The 16,277-nt window shown below is 33.7% G+C and overlaps 3 protein-coding genes across 4 annotated transcripts; 2 read left to right on the top strand and 1 right to left on the bottom strand.

Annotated features, from left to right (window-relative positions):
* Positions 1 to 354: 354 nt before the first annotated feature.
* LOC113508288 lies at positions 355 to 3,083 on the bottom strand. Its single transcript, XM_026891237.1, has 2 exons — positions 2,942 to 3,083; positions 355 to 2,829 (listed from the first exon to the last, which is right to left on the bottom strand). Exon 2 carries the CDS (start codon positions 2,825 to 2,827, stop codon positions 2,303 to 2,305), a length of 525 nt encoding a protein of 174 aa, XP_026747038.1. The 5' UTR covers positions 2,828 to 2,829; positions 2,942 to 3,083; the 3' UTR covers positions 355 to 2,302.
* A 370-nt stretch (positions 3,084 to 3,453) lies between these two features.
* LOC113508107 (serine/threonine-protein kinase prp4) lies at positions 3,454 to 12,638 on the top strand. The gene is made up of 10 exons (XM_026891102.1): positions 3,454 to 3,642; positions 5,639 to 5,683; positions 7,397 to 8,507; positions 9,530 to 9,673; positions 9,764 to 10,057; positions 10,136 to 10,224; positions 10,355 to 10,501; positions 10,702 to 10,970; positions 11,091 to 11,467; positions 11,547 to 12,638. The coding sequence occupies exons 2-10, from the start codon at positions 5,673 to 5,675 to the stop codon at positions 11,751 to 11,753; spliced, it is 2,649 nt and encodes an 882-aa protein (XP_026746903.1). The 5' UTR covers positions 3,454 to 3,642; positions 5,639 to 5,672; the 3' UTR covers positions 11,754 to 12,638.
* A 618-nt stretch (positions 12,639 to 13,256) lies between these two features.
* LOC113508194 (succinate dehydrogenase assembly factor 3, mitochondrial) lies at positions 13,257 to 14,999 on the top strand. 2 transcript variants are annotated; one of them, XM_026891176.1, is made up of 3 exons: positions 13,257 to 13,402; positions 13,638 to 13,815; positions 14,201 to 14,999. In XM_026891176.1, exons 2-3 carry the CDS (start codon positions 13,639 to 13,641, stop codon positions 14,390 to 14,392), a joined length of 369 nt encoding a protein of 122 aa, XP_026746977.1. In that variant the 5' UTR covers positions 13,257 to 13,402; position 13,638; the 3' UTR covers positions 14,393 to 14,999. The 2 variants fall into 2 exon arrangements, with proteins under 2 accessions (XP_026746977.1, XP_026747023.1); XM_026891222.1 differs by having other exon boundaries at positions 13,257 to 13,407.
* The last annotated feature ends 1,278 nt before the right edge of the window (positions 15,000 to 16,277 follow it).

The raw sequence follows: 16,277 nt of genomic DNA, 5'->3' as shown, positions 1-16,277 counted from the left end.
GGGTTCAATTCCGGCCCAAAACAACATTTGTGTAATAAGCTTCGGTGTTTTTTCTATTTGGGTATTATTAGTCTATCCAGTGATCGTGTGGTGTGCTATTAAGATTATTATTTTTTAAACATATCTTATTTAAAACATTGAAAGTTATAAGTTGTCTGGTTGCTACTGAACAGGCTTTGCCTAGTTTGGGCTCGGGGACCGTGTGTTAATGTGAAAAATTATATAGTATATCTCGAATATACAGTGAATCTACGCATTTTAAATAAATGTAATGTAAAAATAGGTCGTGACTGAAGAATAATCATGTTACAGGTAAGTATAGAGATTATAAGTTGGGTATTAATAAACAACCAATAACAGAAAATAAGCCTTTATTTCCAAAAACTAAATTTGTATGCTCCAACAACTGGGCACAATAAACTCGACAAAAATACTTTCATTACCAACACCAATAGAAAAATATTTTCCTTAACAATTAACAAAATAATAAGGAAACATCATCTTACATTTAATATACTAACTAAATAGATCTATGAAAATACTTTGCAACACCTTTGTAGTCCGTTGATATTAGGTATATAAAATCAGTCGCTGTAGGATAGAATAAATAACATAAAAAAAAAACACTTTTATAAATACTCCGAACTAAACGGTTGAATTACTGTTTATCATCGGTCTTCAATAAGTCTAAGTTTGAATAAAATTTCACCGTTCGCAGATGATAGTAATCAAGTCCAAAGGAGTCAGTTACAAACAAACATACTAGTGAAGCTAATAAAAATATACATATTAATTTTGTATATATTGCCCCATAAAGCAAAAATGACCATAGGATTTATTGGAACAATATAACAAAACCACAGTGCTACAGTGCATAATTATACATGTCATTGTAAATATTATAAACGGCAGTTAAAATGATCAGATTCTATAAAAAATGTAGGTACATATTTTGAATGATTATTATTGTAATAGAGACTATGATCTCATAGGCTAAGCAGTTCTGTGGGGTACTCTTAAACATACTTCGTTTTTAAAAAAAATACACGTGAGAAATGAAGCATTCATTCAATTACTTTATACTGCAAGAAGTTAATAAAGACAACTATCCCATTAAATATAGGTTTGTTTTCTACGTATTTAAAGAAGATTTATATTCGAAACATGCTATAGAAAAAAACTTCACTTGTTTGCATAGACTGAGTTGTCCAGTCACAATTCAAAGAAGGAAAGACTGACAAGTTACATAGAAACGCTCATCAGAATTTCAGTGTCAGTTCGGGTAATTTTTAATTACAAACAGCTACAAAACTAAATTCCGTTTCTATTCAGTCTCTTAAATCACAAGCCATGTGTTTCTAAAGAGCGCATATCATTCATTTAAAAACAAATTACTTTTAGAATTTAGAATTTTAGAATGTCTTTATTTTTTTTGCTCATTAATATAATTTGAGATTATGTATTTAACAACTAGCTTTTATTAATTTGTTTACAAAGTAAGTTACAAGTTGTATCGGATATTTTTTAATGTGTGTGTACTGTCTTGAATTTTTGTTCTGTAATCTTTTCTAGGGTTGTTTTCTACAATGAACATTGATAAACTCTTAACAGATAATTGATTAAGTATTGCAATCTGTGTATGTCTCACTATTCATTCAATTCATGTTATCATCACATCTATTTAAGTATTTAAATAAGTAAACAACATATCACTTTGGTATATTGGATCTGGCAAAAAATTGCTGTTTTATATTTGTTTAAGTAAAAAATAATTTTTAAACCGAGTTTTGAGACACAGGGTCATCAACATTGTTTACCTTTTTAAATACCTTAACAAATGGAGAGAAGGTCATTGGTAGCAACAAAAAGTAAACAAATTATAGTTATATAAAATAGTACAGGCTAACTAAGTGCTATCTCAATGTTTGTATATAAGTTTATACAAAGCAGGAATAGTATTGACTCACCACAAATATCCAAATACTTGGTGACATCTGTTTACTTTGACTATATACAATAACTATGATGAGTTTGTTGGAATACAAACAAGCCAATTAAGCATAAATATAGAATACTTGAAGTCCACTATGATATAAAGTGAAACGGTACAAAGAAACAGAAAACAAATTTAGAGATACCCAATGTACATTAAAAGTGTAACTTTAAAGTTTTATTTTGTCTATAGAGATCAATAAACTATTGTTCAATAATATTTGTAGAAAAGTTGTCAGGTGTATGCAAATTAACCTAATATATCACACACTGCACCAACACCTCAGTCACTTATTTAGATGGTGTGCATTTATATTGCAATGCCTCTAAAGTAGTCATGACGATTACGTCTTTGGTCCTGCAACTGTCCGATTTTTGATGCAGTATCACAGTCGCGACAAACGCCGCAGAACGTGCTTGTGACCACATGGAAAGGACTACGGTAATACAAATTAGGATCATTCAACATTTTATTTTTCTTGTGGCATCGCACATGCAGATATACCTCCAGTATCATCAGTAGAACACAAAAAAGACTGGGACATATCATTAGTGTCGGTATGAGAAGCAAACGGTGGCTTATCTGATTAGAACCTGCAATTATATTAGCTTTCAGTGACTGAAACTTCTTAGTCTTACTCATGTACCCGCGCGGGAACTTCATGTACTTTTCTTTGTGTTCGGAATCAGTGGCGTTTCCAAAATCTCTATAGATAGGCGGCGAAATGGTATCAAGTAAAGGCTCCCCGGTTTCATCATTTACGTTGTACATAACTGTTTCACCAGTTTCGTCATCATAGCAAAATTTCCGAACAGCATGTTTTGATGTATTCATTTCTGTAAGTAAATCAGGCGGAATTAAATAAACGAAATCATTACAATATTCATAAATAAAGAAACACAAACAAAGTGAAAAAATAAGACATGTGCTATAAATTGCTCAACTTACTTCTTAGTTTATTCGGTGACACAATTGAATCGAACCTTCGTTTAAAATTATACACCAAAATAAAACTGAGATCTTATATTATTATCAAAAAACAAGATAGAACAACGATGTTGGTGTACTTGTCATTGTCAAACAAAGTTATAAATAGACAACTAGACTACAAAGTAGAGTATTACATTTTGTGATTCTCATACCTAAATGAAAATTAACACATGAGAACGTATTTATAGACTTTTATATAATTGAAAATTCATTATGAGATTTCATTAACATTAATTTTATTTACAGATGTTTTTTTTAAATTATCATTTTGGAGAGCTTTAGCATACCAAATAAATTAGGAAACCCTAGTAAATAGATTCCTTTTCACTCTTTAAATTACCGGGCACATTTTGGAACTTTTATTTATTCAATTCAATTTTATTTTAATGTTTCGAAAAAATCAATACTTTCGATAGTTCGAACGAAACGCTTCGAACCGCTAAAGCATAAATGGTACATCTACATTGTCTATGGCTTCAGAGAAGTTCTTGTGGGTTGAGAAATACCGTCACGTTTATTATTTTTCATCAAACTCTCAGTTATTATTATACTTTTTAACTTGTGCATTTTATGTGATTAACATAGAATTTTGAGATTCTTGAAGAGGTTCTTCGGCCGCATCTTAGCGTCACCGAGGAGTTTCTATATTTGATTGAGAGGTAAGGACCATATTCTTTAAGTCTAAATATTGAATTTTATTAATATTGCATTGATATTATCTCACTGTTATAACCTATTAATATGTGGTTTTCGATTACGTTAATTTTTTTACCCTTTATCACGATTTTTATGTTTACATTTGGCTGTTGCTTAGTTTCTTTTCGAGTCTTAAAATTTACGAAAGTACTTTGTTTTTCAATTAATAACCACTTTTATAACTAATTAAAGTAAATTAATTGTTCATACGGTCTGTGATGGTCATTTTATACCTAAGTCGGTTTATTTTCAACATGTTTTTTTCGTTGTATTGTAAATTGTTTCATGCAGTGTCAACAAGACAGTATTAGCGACTGCGATTAGTGCCAAAATATTTATCATGCACTTACTTGTTACTCGCAAAATGTGGGCAATTTGTTGATAATCAATACAATTTCAATTTAACGTTGTCGTATTACACAAATAAAATTACTGCTTAACGGGATTGTTTTCTAATGCCATTTATGCCATACCTTGCACAGTTTCTCAAAATAGTCTTAACTCTTTTACCCAACATTTAGGAATGACAAAGACAGATATAGAATCATTTAGGAACATGTATCTTTGTAAATAACTATGACGCTATCAGTAAATTCACCTGATGCTTAAATCTGGTTATCAATTGCCACTGCTTTGCAACTGTTTCTTTTAAACATTTTCATGTGAATTTACTTTAAGAATTTGGCTTCAGCGGTAACAAATGCTCTGCCTGCCTAACACTGCTTCAAATAGAGCTCATCTATGATATATATTAAGCCTAAATGCATACTTACACATTGAAAATATAGCAGCATAGCATTCCGATACAAGTTACTGCTTTTATATCACTTAGGATTTCTATACATTTAACATGTTCTCATCGGGTTACCTTTGCCTGGCTGCTGGCACTGATTGCCGCACTGACTGATTGTCTGTTAACCGGCCTAACTGATTGTTAACCTGAAAAAGGTCCAAATACACAGCAAATTATAATTATATTGTTTTTGTGCAATAGCGAACATGAACAGACCTGAAGCTATTTTTACTTGACTTAGACTTTAGGGTTCCATTTTAACTTCCTTTATAGCGCATGCATTATCGTAACAAAATACTGTTATAATATAGTTACCTCACTTGAAATTCAGCAGAAATATTCTATTATGTCTAACTATGGAGCAACCAAATGGTACTATGCCAAAACCACTGTGCCATGGGTCCCATCTCGCTTAGAGTTAGGACTGGCTGTGTGATCCACAAATGTTTGTTCTGAGTCTTGGTGTCTTTGCGCTTGCGATTCGAATGTTCAGAAAAACCCTGTGACATGAGCATTAAATGCCTTAGATAGAGTATGCTTGTGGCTTTAAGTCCACCATTTTACTTTTTACTGTCAAATTTCAATCTGAGTGAAATTCTTATGTTAATGAACATGAAAATATTGGACAAATCAACACTAAGTATGTTATAATTTTTGCTTTACATTTTTAAACTAGTACTTACTTTTAAACTATACTTTTATTACCTATGCAAGACTTTTATAAGCTCAGATATAATTCTACCATCTCTATAAGAACCCATTTGTTTGTGTGCTCTGCCACCACAACACAAAAAGCTATGCCATAGATGTTCATGTGTGTGATGGAAGTTAAGCAGCATCATACTTATTTTCTTAGCCATTACTTGTAATTAAACTTGCACTTGCAACAAATTACCTGTAAGAATCTTACAGGGAATTATGTATAGATGTATGCTAATAATCTGATGCCTATGCCTGCGAAATTTATTCTTATTGTAACTTTAAGTAGAAACCATGACATAATGTTTGTAAAACTGATATAAACATTCTAATTATTAAAATGGTCCCTTGAGGAACATTTTGCTGTGCCATCAATCATGATACGAATGTTTTAATACAAAATTTCTGAAGTATTTTCCTAAAAGACATTGCAATAAGAATTAATATTGGATTTCTTTCTATTACAGAGGCTTCCAGGTGGATCCAAACAGGCTCAAGTTAATGGGAGAAGAGTAAGTACTTTTTTATACATATTACCTGTAGCAACCCATTTACATCTTTCAAGGAAAAATATTGAAAGGTTAATTGTTGTTATTTCCTCTATTCTAAAACATTAACTATTAATTTGTAATGATTCAATCTTAACCTCCTATGGTTTTCTTCCCCCTTTTGTTCGTAATTTTTTGTCTATCTTATTGTATACGGTTATTTTTCCTATGTTTATGTCATTCTACTCTGACTGTATGAACTGAGTTAGCGGTACGGTAGGAAATCTAACAAAGATGATATGTCTGGCTATTGTTGACTAGTTAGATGTAATGAATGAAAATTCTTGACATTAAAGGTCAACAATTAAGAAGTTCAGGGCATACCTGAATTACTTTCCAATTTTGAATAAACCTGTGCGCTTTTATAAATGTGTGACTAGGTCCCAGTTAGAGGAACAATGATCAATAGAACAAATTAAAGATTAATTAAAACTGCCATCTAATCTTTTGATCAACCACAAGATGAACATCTCTTGACTCTATTCAATGTTAAGAAAACTAAATTTGTAATTAAACAATACAAAGTTTCGTATAAAAAGCGAAATAAATAACTAATAAAGTATAAAACAGAGCTCTTCCTCCCATAATGCTGTGCCCTATGGGGTCCATAATTGATCATTGTACCTAAAATTACCACCTGTAACTACATTATGGAAGCAATAAAGTATTGAGTATTGATTTGCATCTAATTATATTGTAACATGAGAGACAGATGGTCATCTTATTATTGTGTTCATCATGATCAGCATTGTAGAATCAATTTTGATATTTTTTCCCTATTTAAAGATGTTCAGGTGTAAATATCATGTTGATATTGACAACCTTTTCCTTGAAACCTCTTTCAAATTATGCATTGACAGACTTTTAGTATTTGTCACCTTATGACATTCTCCACTTGTGATGTGGTAGCAAAGTTTGTATTTGTACACAATATGTAAAAAATAATAATATTAATAAAAATGCCTAACATTTTCAACAAGTTTACTTCGCAACTATGAGCAACTCCGAACTCACAATAAATATTTCTATAGAATTGTTGAATTCTCCTAAATTAACAACGAGGTATAAATATAGCGAGGTTATATTTATTTTGTTGGTTACGAGAGAAGTTCCTATGACTGTTTCTAAAACATGTGTATGATGGCTTTGTAGCCTATAAGTGATAAGTCACATTATACGTAAGGTGTTTACAAATCCCAATAAAACATAAATTGTTCCTGGTAACAAATAATTCAACATGAAATACGAAAATGAAACTAATGTATGTTGGTATTATGTTTTATGAAAAAATGTTGCCTACAACAGGTCACAAAAACGCATAAATGTACCTGAACTGCAGTAACAACTTAGCATATCATGGATTTGCATTAAAATAATAAAAAGTTCTAAAAACCATTCCTGTCCACGCCCTAAAGATGCATTGTCTATTTAAGTATTTAGGTTGCAGAATAGACTAGACGGCTATTGGAACAAGCGAATCGGTTTCCATTTATAAAACAAAATCAATAACAGAATCCGCTGCTGTTTCGTAACCAACAAAATAAAATCTTAATCGCTATTAACGCTATAATTAAAATTTTCAGAGTTGTTAGATATGTTGCGAAGGACAAAGACTCGGAACACGAATCTTCGAGTAACAGTCTAGTAAGTGAATATATATCACTATTTTGTTTACAGGGAAAACATGGAGGTGGATTTGTCAACCAATGGCGACGACGATAGTAAGAAAAAAAAGAAAAGTAAGAAGCATAAGAAACATAAACGAGTAGTAGAAGAAGAAGTGGACAAAAGCTCCAAAAAGAAATCAAAATCCAAGAAGGACAAGCATAAGAGTCCTGTTCGAGACGAAAGTGAGACGTCTTTATCAGATGTAGAGGAGCTCATGCAAAAATCAAGCGGTCAAATGAAGCAAGCAAAACGACAGCTAGCTTCAAAGGTAGAAGTAACTAAACCCAAAAATGGCGATGCCTCCAGCAAACATGGGAAAGTCAGCAGTCTTAAAAAAATTGAACAACATGAGTCATTAGAATTGATATCCTCAAATTCTGAGACCGAGAACTATCAAGAGGACTGTGCAAGTCCAGAACTTACTATAATAGACGATGATTTGAACTTGGAAGAATTAATGAAACAGAAAGAATTGCTTCAAGCGCGTCTTTCTGCATATATGTCCGAGAGGAGCGAGGAAGATGTTAGAGATATCAGGAATGACGATGTCGTATACATTAACGATGATGCAAAGTCACCGGTCTCTAAAAAAGCCAGAAAAGGTAAAGATTACGGACACAAAAGAACTAGTAGACATAGAGATCGCTCGATTGAGCGCGAACGACATAAATCTAAGAGGCACGAAGAAGATTTGAGGGCAATCATAAACAGAGAAAGTCGTAAAGAATTGGGACGCCGAATGGAAGAAAGGGAGAAAAAGGAAAAAGAGCGCCGAAAATTGGAGGAAAAAGAGAGGGAGAAGAGGCGAGATCGGGATCGGGATCGGGATCGTGATCGAGATCGAGATCGAGATCGGGATCGGGAGAGAGAGAGGGAAAGAGAAAGAGAAAGAGAACGTGAAAAGGAAAGGGAGAGGGAGCGTGAAAGAGATAAAAACCGGGAGCGCCGCTCGTCTGAAATGAGAAGGAGAGGCGACAGAGATGCTAACAGAGCCCACCGGTGGTCACGCGAACGGTCGCCGGCGGCGCGCCGCGATCACAGGCTCGGTGAGCGCGAGCGACGGTCACGCGACCGCCACGCGCACCGCCCCAGAGAAAAGATCCCCAGGGGAGACCAGCGGGTTTGTAGAAGTTATGATAACACTGAACGCGATCCCTTGCTTAGAATCTTTTACAGACAAATTTAATCCGAAATAACTTTCCTGTGTATGTGGCTTTTTGTTCGGGACTAATGTGAAAAATTATTTATTTTGAAATTCTGTGGTTAAAGCTATTCTTTGCGTTACTAACAATCATCTTCACACACCTTTTAAATAACATAACACCAGAAGATTCATAGGAGTAGCAGCCACGTCACTAAGGCTCACTCATAACTGAGCTGTTAAAAAAACATGGCAAGAATATCTTAGCAAGCAGCTTCTAACTCCCATAAAACATCTGGGCTTGATGAATTTAACACTCTGCATTAACAATCATCTGCACCTTTGCGACGTTGCAGAATATTAACCAGTTAAACTTCAACATGCCTAGTGATATGCTTAAGCAAGTTATTATTTATTGCGCGGTTTGCATAAATTGCAAATCCAACTCCTAGAACAGGATCAACCTTATTTGGAACAGTCTGCAAATGCATTGATGAAAATGTATCATAAAGAACGTAAAACAAGTACAACTTAGTAGAATAGGAGTAGAATTATTATAATTCCACAATGCTTCTCATATGTACAGCCTAAGTTAGCCCCTCCCAGGTAAGTATTAGAGAACAAAAAATCAGCGGAATCTGTGTGATGTTTGATTTGCAATGCTTTACTAACTTTTTCCCGCTTGCACGAGGGATTGTTTTGACGAAATATCCCTATTGCATGTTTTTTGCTCTTTATATGCATGAATACGAAATCAAATGCCTTGTAATATTTAAGCTATCATTTAGGTTGTACTATGATCATCATCAAGGCTTTGTTATTCTAATATCGATATTTTGAACCTATTTTTTATTGCAAAAATTCCATAAACTTAATTGCTTGCATTGTAGTTACATTTATATCATTAAATTAGTTGAGCATTTATGAATCCTCTTTCAAGCGTCAAAATTGTCTTAACCAATGAACTATGAACAACTTGAGAATATTATTGTTCTTTACAGAGTTCAACTGCTGAAGTGGCACAGATCGTGCCTAGTTCTAGTAGCGATGAAGAACTTAATATTTCAATCAACACAGACGATGAAGAAGAAACCGAGGAACAAATCATTGAGAGACGGCGACAACAGCGCGAGCAACTCATGAAGGTAATTTTACCAGAAATAATACTTCATAGTCTTAGAAGTCATATTGTATTGCATTTCATGGTTAAACATTGGTTTCTTTTTCTATTACAGCGCTTAGGTGGCGAAAACAACAGCCCAAAATCCGAAGATGCTGCTATGAAGTCTCCACCGTTACCAGAAACAAATGTGGAGCCCAAAGTTAGCCCTCGCGGAGGCTCACAGACGCCAGAAGTCCGACTGCTTAAGGATGCCATGAACACCAAAGACAAAAAAGAAACGAAGAATGTCAGCGGCCTGATACGGAATATACAAAATGAAACAAAATCTGATATCAAGTTGGAGAAGTCGGTTAAGACTGGGGAATGGGATATGTTTGCTGATCAAGACAACTTCGATAGTGTTGATGTAAGTAGTCAGCATGTACCAAAGTTAAAGTAGTTTATTTGTAAAGAAATGTTGAATTATATTTCTTGTTTGTTCTAGACACCGACAGCTGGAAAGCCTAAAAGCAAAAATGCTTTAGAGAACCCATCATTGACTGATAATTGGGATGATGCTGAAGGATATTACAGGTGAGTCTACATTATTTTATTTTGAATTTGAGGTTTTTCAATCTTCCTGGCTGTCTTTTGCACAACCAATGAGAGTGATTATAAATATTCTAGTTTATTTGTTTTTATAACCCTGTATGTTTGTACACAGAGTGCGCATCGGTGAGACTTTAGACAACAGATACACAGTGTACGGGTACACGGGGCAAGGTGTGTTCTCCAATGTTGTTCGCGCCAGAGACCAGGCCCGTAACAACAGCGATGTGGCTGTGAAGATCATACGGAACAACGAGATCATGTAAGATACTAAATTTACCATTTCTGATATAGGTCTCTGAGATTAGTCAATATTTTCATGCGAAAAGAGTTTATTGTAATTTATTTTTAGTTAATCCACATTTTTTTCAGGTAAAGAACAAAAAGTGGATTAATTTGTCCATGTTATTAGACCGACAACTGCATCAACATAAGCTCAAATTGTTAATTACTATTTCACAGGCACAAAACTGGTCTACGTGAGTTGGAGATCCTTAAGCGGCTGAACGATGCAGATCCAGAGGACAAATTCCACTGCCTCCGCTTATTCCGTCACTTCTTCCACAAGAGACACTTGTGTATGGTGATGGAACCTCTTTCAATGAACCTCAGGGAGGTCCTCAAGAAGTATGGCAAGAACAGTGGCATACACATCAAGGCTGTGAGGAGTTACACACAGCAAATGCTTCTAGCTCTCAAACTGTTAAAGAAGACTGGCATTTTACATGCAGGTAAGATTTCACAATGAAAAATATCAGAAATAGAACAACTTTTTATAGCATCTTCCTCATGTAAAATCATGACTGTTTCGAAAGTATCTAAAATCTTAAATGAATTTGTTTTTTTTACAGATATCAAACCAGACAATATCCTTGTTAACGAAAACAAATTGATGTTAAAACTCTGTGATTTTGGCGCCGCTTCCCACATTTCTGACAATGAAATCACACCATATTTGGTGTCCCGGTTCTATAGATCGCCTGAAATCATTCTTGGAGTAACTTACGACCATGGCATAGATATGTGGTCCACAGCTTGCACAATATTTGAATTGTCCACTGGAAAAATTATGTTCAGCGGTAAATCAAACAATGAAATGTTAAAGTATTTCATGGACCTAAAAGGCAAAATCCCAAACAAAATAATCAAAAAAGGATTCTTCAAAGAACAACATTTCGATTCCAATTGCAACTTTTTGTATCATGAGTTAGATAAGATTACTGAAAGGGTAAGTTATTGTCAACACTTTTCTAATGAATCTTCTAACCTGACCAAAGAATTAACATAACTTTCTTTATATTTAACAGGAGAAAGTAGTTGTAATATCAAGTATAAAGCCAACCAGAGACCTGCAGGCAGAGCTCGCTCCACCACACCACAGGCTGCCACCCCCTGAGGCTAAGAAGATCACACAGTTGAAGGACCTTCTAGAACGCATGCTCATGCTGGACCCCGCAAAGAGGGCTTCCGTCAACCACTGCCTAGCACACCCCTTCATACAGGAGAAAATCTAGTATAAGAGCCCTAGTCCGGTAATCCGGGCTAGTAACAAGAAACGACGTCGCAACAGGCGTCGACGTTAAATACATTTTAATTAATGCTATATCAAGTCAAAGAATATTGAATGTATATCAATGGACATGTAGTTTAACTGGGATGGATTATCTAAATGTTGTTCGTTTCATGAACCTCATTATGGTTCTACTTACCACATAATATACATGTTTTATTAAATAAAAATAATTTGTATTATGTGTTAGTTGCTGTGACAGGAATATATGAGACAGGTTTACTATTTAACTGTCCATATAACGATGATCCTCATATGATGTGTGTTAGTAATTGCAACGAAGATTAACAATTAATTATATTAAGTACTTAATGATGAAATCTTTGAAGTCGTTTGATAATTTGATTCCAAGTATATTAGGGCAAGTGGTGTCTTGATGTTACTAGTAGCCACCTTTTAAAGAGGCATGTGCATGTAACACTGTTTCATTATAATGAATATCTAAATGTGTACTATCATCTATAGTAAGCTGTTCTCTTCCGATTTTTCACGAGATCGCTCGTGTTTACACTATCTTCCCCTTAGGTGTAAGTTGGTCACCTTGATTGCGATTTTGTATTGTATTCTTATTGACCCTTGATTAAGGTGAGCCATCTTGCGATAGTATTTTATACATCCCAATAGTCTTCTTGTAAATACGAAATAACTATACATACTTTTAAAATGATGTACTTTTTAGTAAAATTTCTGTATTCCAGGACATGACACAATTAAACGGCATAAATAAGCCTTTGATGTACAGGTAGTGTAATATTTTTTTCTCCTGCTGATCGCTACAAGTTGTTGAACTTAGTGTCAATGTTGAGAATAAAATATTCAGGTATCACAATTTTGTTTTATTACTTGTTATACTGTAATTTTTCTACTGTCTTTTTGGATTACAAATAATATAGTACTATAAGAACATGCATTTTAAAAATCAAAGATTGTAGATAGATATCTGGCGTGGTAGATATAAAAGGCGAAACTGTCTTACAAACATAATCCTTTATAAAAAATAAGGTGTATTGTGTATCTAAACATTCCTGCTAATAAGCGTGTAATGTAATCATGATGTGTTTAGCGTTACGTGGTAGTAGACATTAAATTTAAGAAACCCAAGATTTGTCTGTAAATTGGACGAGTATAGAAGCCATGTCCAATATCGCAGAAACTGGCCTCGAGCCAAGTGTAAGGTTATGTTGCATTTTCTAATTTTTGAATACATCTAAATGTAATTTATGTGAACTTTTTCGTATTTAGACCTACATATCCTGCATAGAAAAATCTCTTTGTCATCAATTGTATCTAGATGTAATTTGAATCCATAAGTAGTTGCCGTATTCGACAGAGTCGACGATTGTTAACTATTTTATTTATAAGAACATTGTGGAATGCAAATAAAGTATCGAGTAAAATTTTGGGGGTTTTCTTTTACATCTATGTCAATGACCTAACGTCAAACAAATGTCAGAAGACCATAATGAACTTAAAACGTCTGTGGTCTATTACAAAATACGTTTTTTTCATAATTAATTATTAAGAAATAGTAAATCAATTAAAATAAGTTTATAAGAAAGTGTCGGAGAAAACCGACATTAGTTTATTGTAAAAGTAAGGTTGGTGAATTAAATTTTTAGGTTATGTTATGGGTTACAACTTCGATTATATATTCATGATAAAAATTTAGAAAAAAGCCTTGATTTTAGCTGCGTGTGAACTCGAAACTGTACAAAGTAGTTACTGCATAAAAATCTAGAATATATTAGGACATATTTTGGCCGATTTGTGAAACACTAAGATGAGAAACTTGTCAGGTTGTGTCTGATATATTTTTTTATAATTGCAGGATGTTTGCAGCAGATCATGGATCTCGAGTACGTCGCCTGTATAAGCTGATATTTAGAGTACATCGAGCTCTCCCGCCAGAGCTTCGTATAATGGGCGACAACTATGCGCGGGATGAATTCAAACGACACAAGAAATGCAACCCTCCGGAGGCTAAAATATTCCTGACAGAATGGACTGTAAGTATGAAACATGTATGACAGAAATATGCCTATTTTCCGTAGGTGTAACTACTTTTTAACATTAACATACACAATTAATATTATGAAAGTAGTTATAAATGAAAGTTTCCTAATATTTGCTCAGTATTTTTGATGAATACCTAAGTATCTCCTGTATGCCTGAACTCTGTTGAATAACTGACAAAGTAGATGTTGTAGATAAATGAACTTGATAATATTATTTTACCAAGCGCAGACTGACCCAACAAACTCTTAAGATTTTACTTACTACTCCACTATTAAAATCAAACATTTTGGTTTAGAGTAGAATTGAAAAAGACTTTGAATCATAAAAGCTTTTTTCCTAACTATCTGATAACAAATTCAATTAACATACTTACAGGACTATGCGATAACACTGGCAAAGCAGACAAAACCTTTACAACAGGTTAAAAAGAAGAAAGTTGGTGAATACTTGGATCCTCAGCTACTAGACCACATGTCAGATGAGCAGCTAGCACAATTGTATGAACTACACAAAGCGGCAACGGAACCCAGTGATGAAACAGATGTTAAACCAACAGAAAGTAAATGATTGTAGTGGTTTCTTGTAGGTAAAAAAGTAATTCTGAATAAGTGCAAAGGATTGAACTTTTTTGTTACAATCATGTCTTTATTTATAGAGGGATATATTATTAATCATGTTAATAGTGTCATCAAAGATCTAAATTAGATTTCTTTACACTGTTTTATGGCAATCATAGATGAATTGTATTCTATAAGTGTATTTTTTGCAGGCAAATTATGTTAGTGATTTGATATTATTTGAAGATTTTATTCTTTTTAGATTTTTATTTACCATTAAAATCATTTTGTAAACTATGATTTGCATAGTAGACCAGACAAGAACGAAAAATAAAATTATATTCCTTAATACCAGAGAAATTTAAAAGTAATATAAATTAAATTTGATTCTAATGATTGTTCATGTCAAATCTTTTTGCACTTATTTGGTCATAGCTTAATATAATAACATGTATTAATTTATTTCTATTAATTCATCACAATTTGCAATAGCTGTATTTCTGTGATTTGCTAAATAGTATATTTTGTTGTAAATAGTATTATGTAGTTTAGAGATTATTTAGAGTATGCCTTATTTATAATAGATTTTTAAATAAATTTCAGATATTTTAAAGAGAGTAATAGTATTTTATTTGTCTCTTAGCTAAGGAGTATTGCTAGTACAAGAAAAAATGTTCTAAATCATCATCATCGGCCTAGCCTTTTCCCAACTATGTTGGGGTCGGCTACCAGTCCAACCGGTTTCAGCTGAGTACCTGTGTTTTACAAGGAGCAACTGCCTATCTGACCTCCTCAACCCAGTTACCTGGGCAACACAACACCCCTTGGTTAATTCTCAATTCCCAATTCTTTATTATAGCATTCCATATGTTAAATACATGTGTTACATTTATAATATAGATACAATATGGACCCGGTTGGGCACAGCTTAAAGAAGTTGGAGAGTAGCTCATTCTAAAACTATAATAATATATTAACTATATCATTGGTTAGACTGGCTGTCAGACTTTTTCAAGCTTCTGACTACCTGTAACGACTGTCAAAGATGTAGGAATAACAGCCGGGACCCACAATTTATTGTGCCTTCCGAAACACGGAGGAACTCGCTATGACAAAGATGGTCACCCATCTACGAACCAACCGCGACAAGCATAGCTTAACCTGTGATCGAATCACTTATGCGGTTATAGCACAGCCACGAGCTCCTCTGTGTTGTGAATGGTCTAAATGCGTTTTGAAAATTAAAATGCGTAGGCATGTATCTCATGAATTAGTAGAGCATAGTATTTAGGTGATTTGATGTATTTTTTTTTGCTATCTAGCGAATGGGCATTTGACAAGAAAATGTAATTAGTCCGTTAGATAAAATTACGTAAAATATCGGCTGCGAATTTCTTTTTATCGCATAAACAAAATATAGATGTGGCAGTAAAATGGAATCTCGTGTGACGTCACTTATTAGGCAGAATTAAGATAAGACTTTTTACTGAAAAGTGAACTTATTAGCCTCTACTTCTATATGAGTGGAACGTAAGGTGAGACAAAGCTCACGCTTTGTCTTCGGATTTTTGTTATTGATTTAAAAAGACAAGAAATAGGTATGTTATTTTTTTAAATAGACACTTAAAAACAAAGCAATATCAATAAATGTGACTCCCATTCAACAAACATGATTTCAAAAGTTTTATAACGGTACGTCCTTTTTTAAAACATCAATGGTAATATCGAACACAACTTATTGAGTCGCGGCTAGCGTTTGCTGAGCTGTTATAAAGAGTAGCTCATGAACAATAGAGTTCAAGTTATTGTTTCGGGTGTTATGACGGTCATTTAACTAGGTGTTATGTCATCTTCAATTGTTTTATTTGAGTTTTTGGGGAATCGAGTTATTAGAA

This window comes from Trichoplusia ni, chromosome 1 (genome assembly GCF_003590095.1).
Source record: "Trichoplusia ni isolate ovarian cell line Hi5 chromosome 1, tn1, whole genome shotgun sequence".
Taxonomy (NCBI): domain Eukaryota; kingdom Metazoa; phylum Arthropoda; class Insecta; order Lepidoptera; family Noctuidae; genus Trichoplusia; species Trichoplusia ni.
Note: the sequence above shows the minus strand (reverse complement) of the source record. Positions and strands in the feature narration are given on the sequence as shown.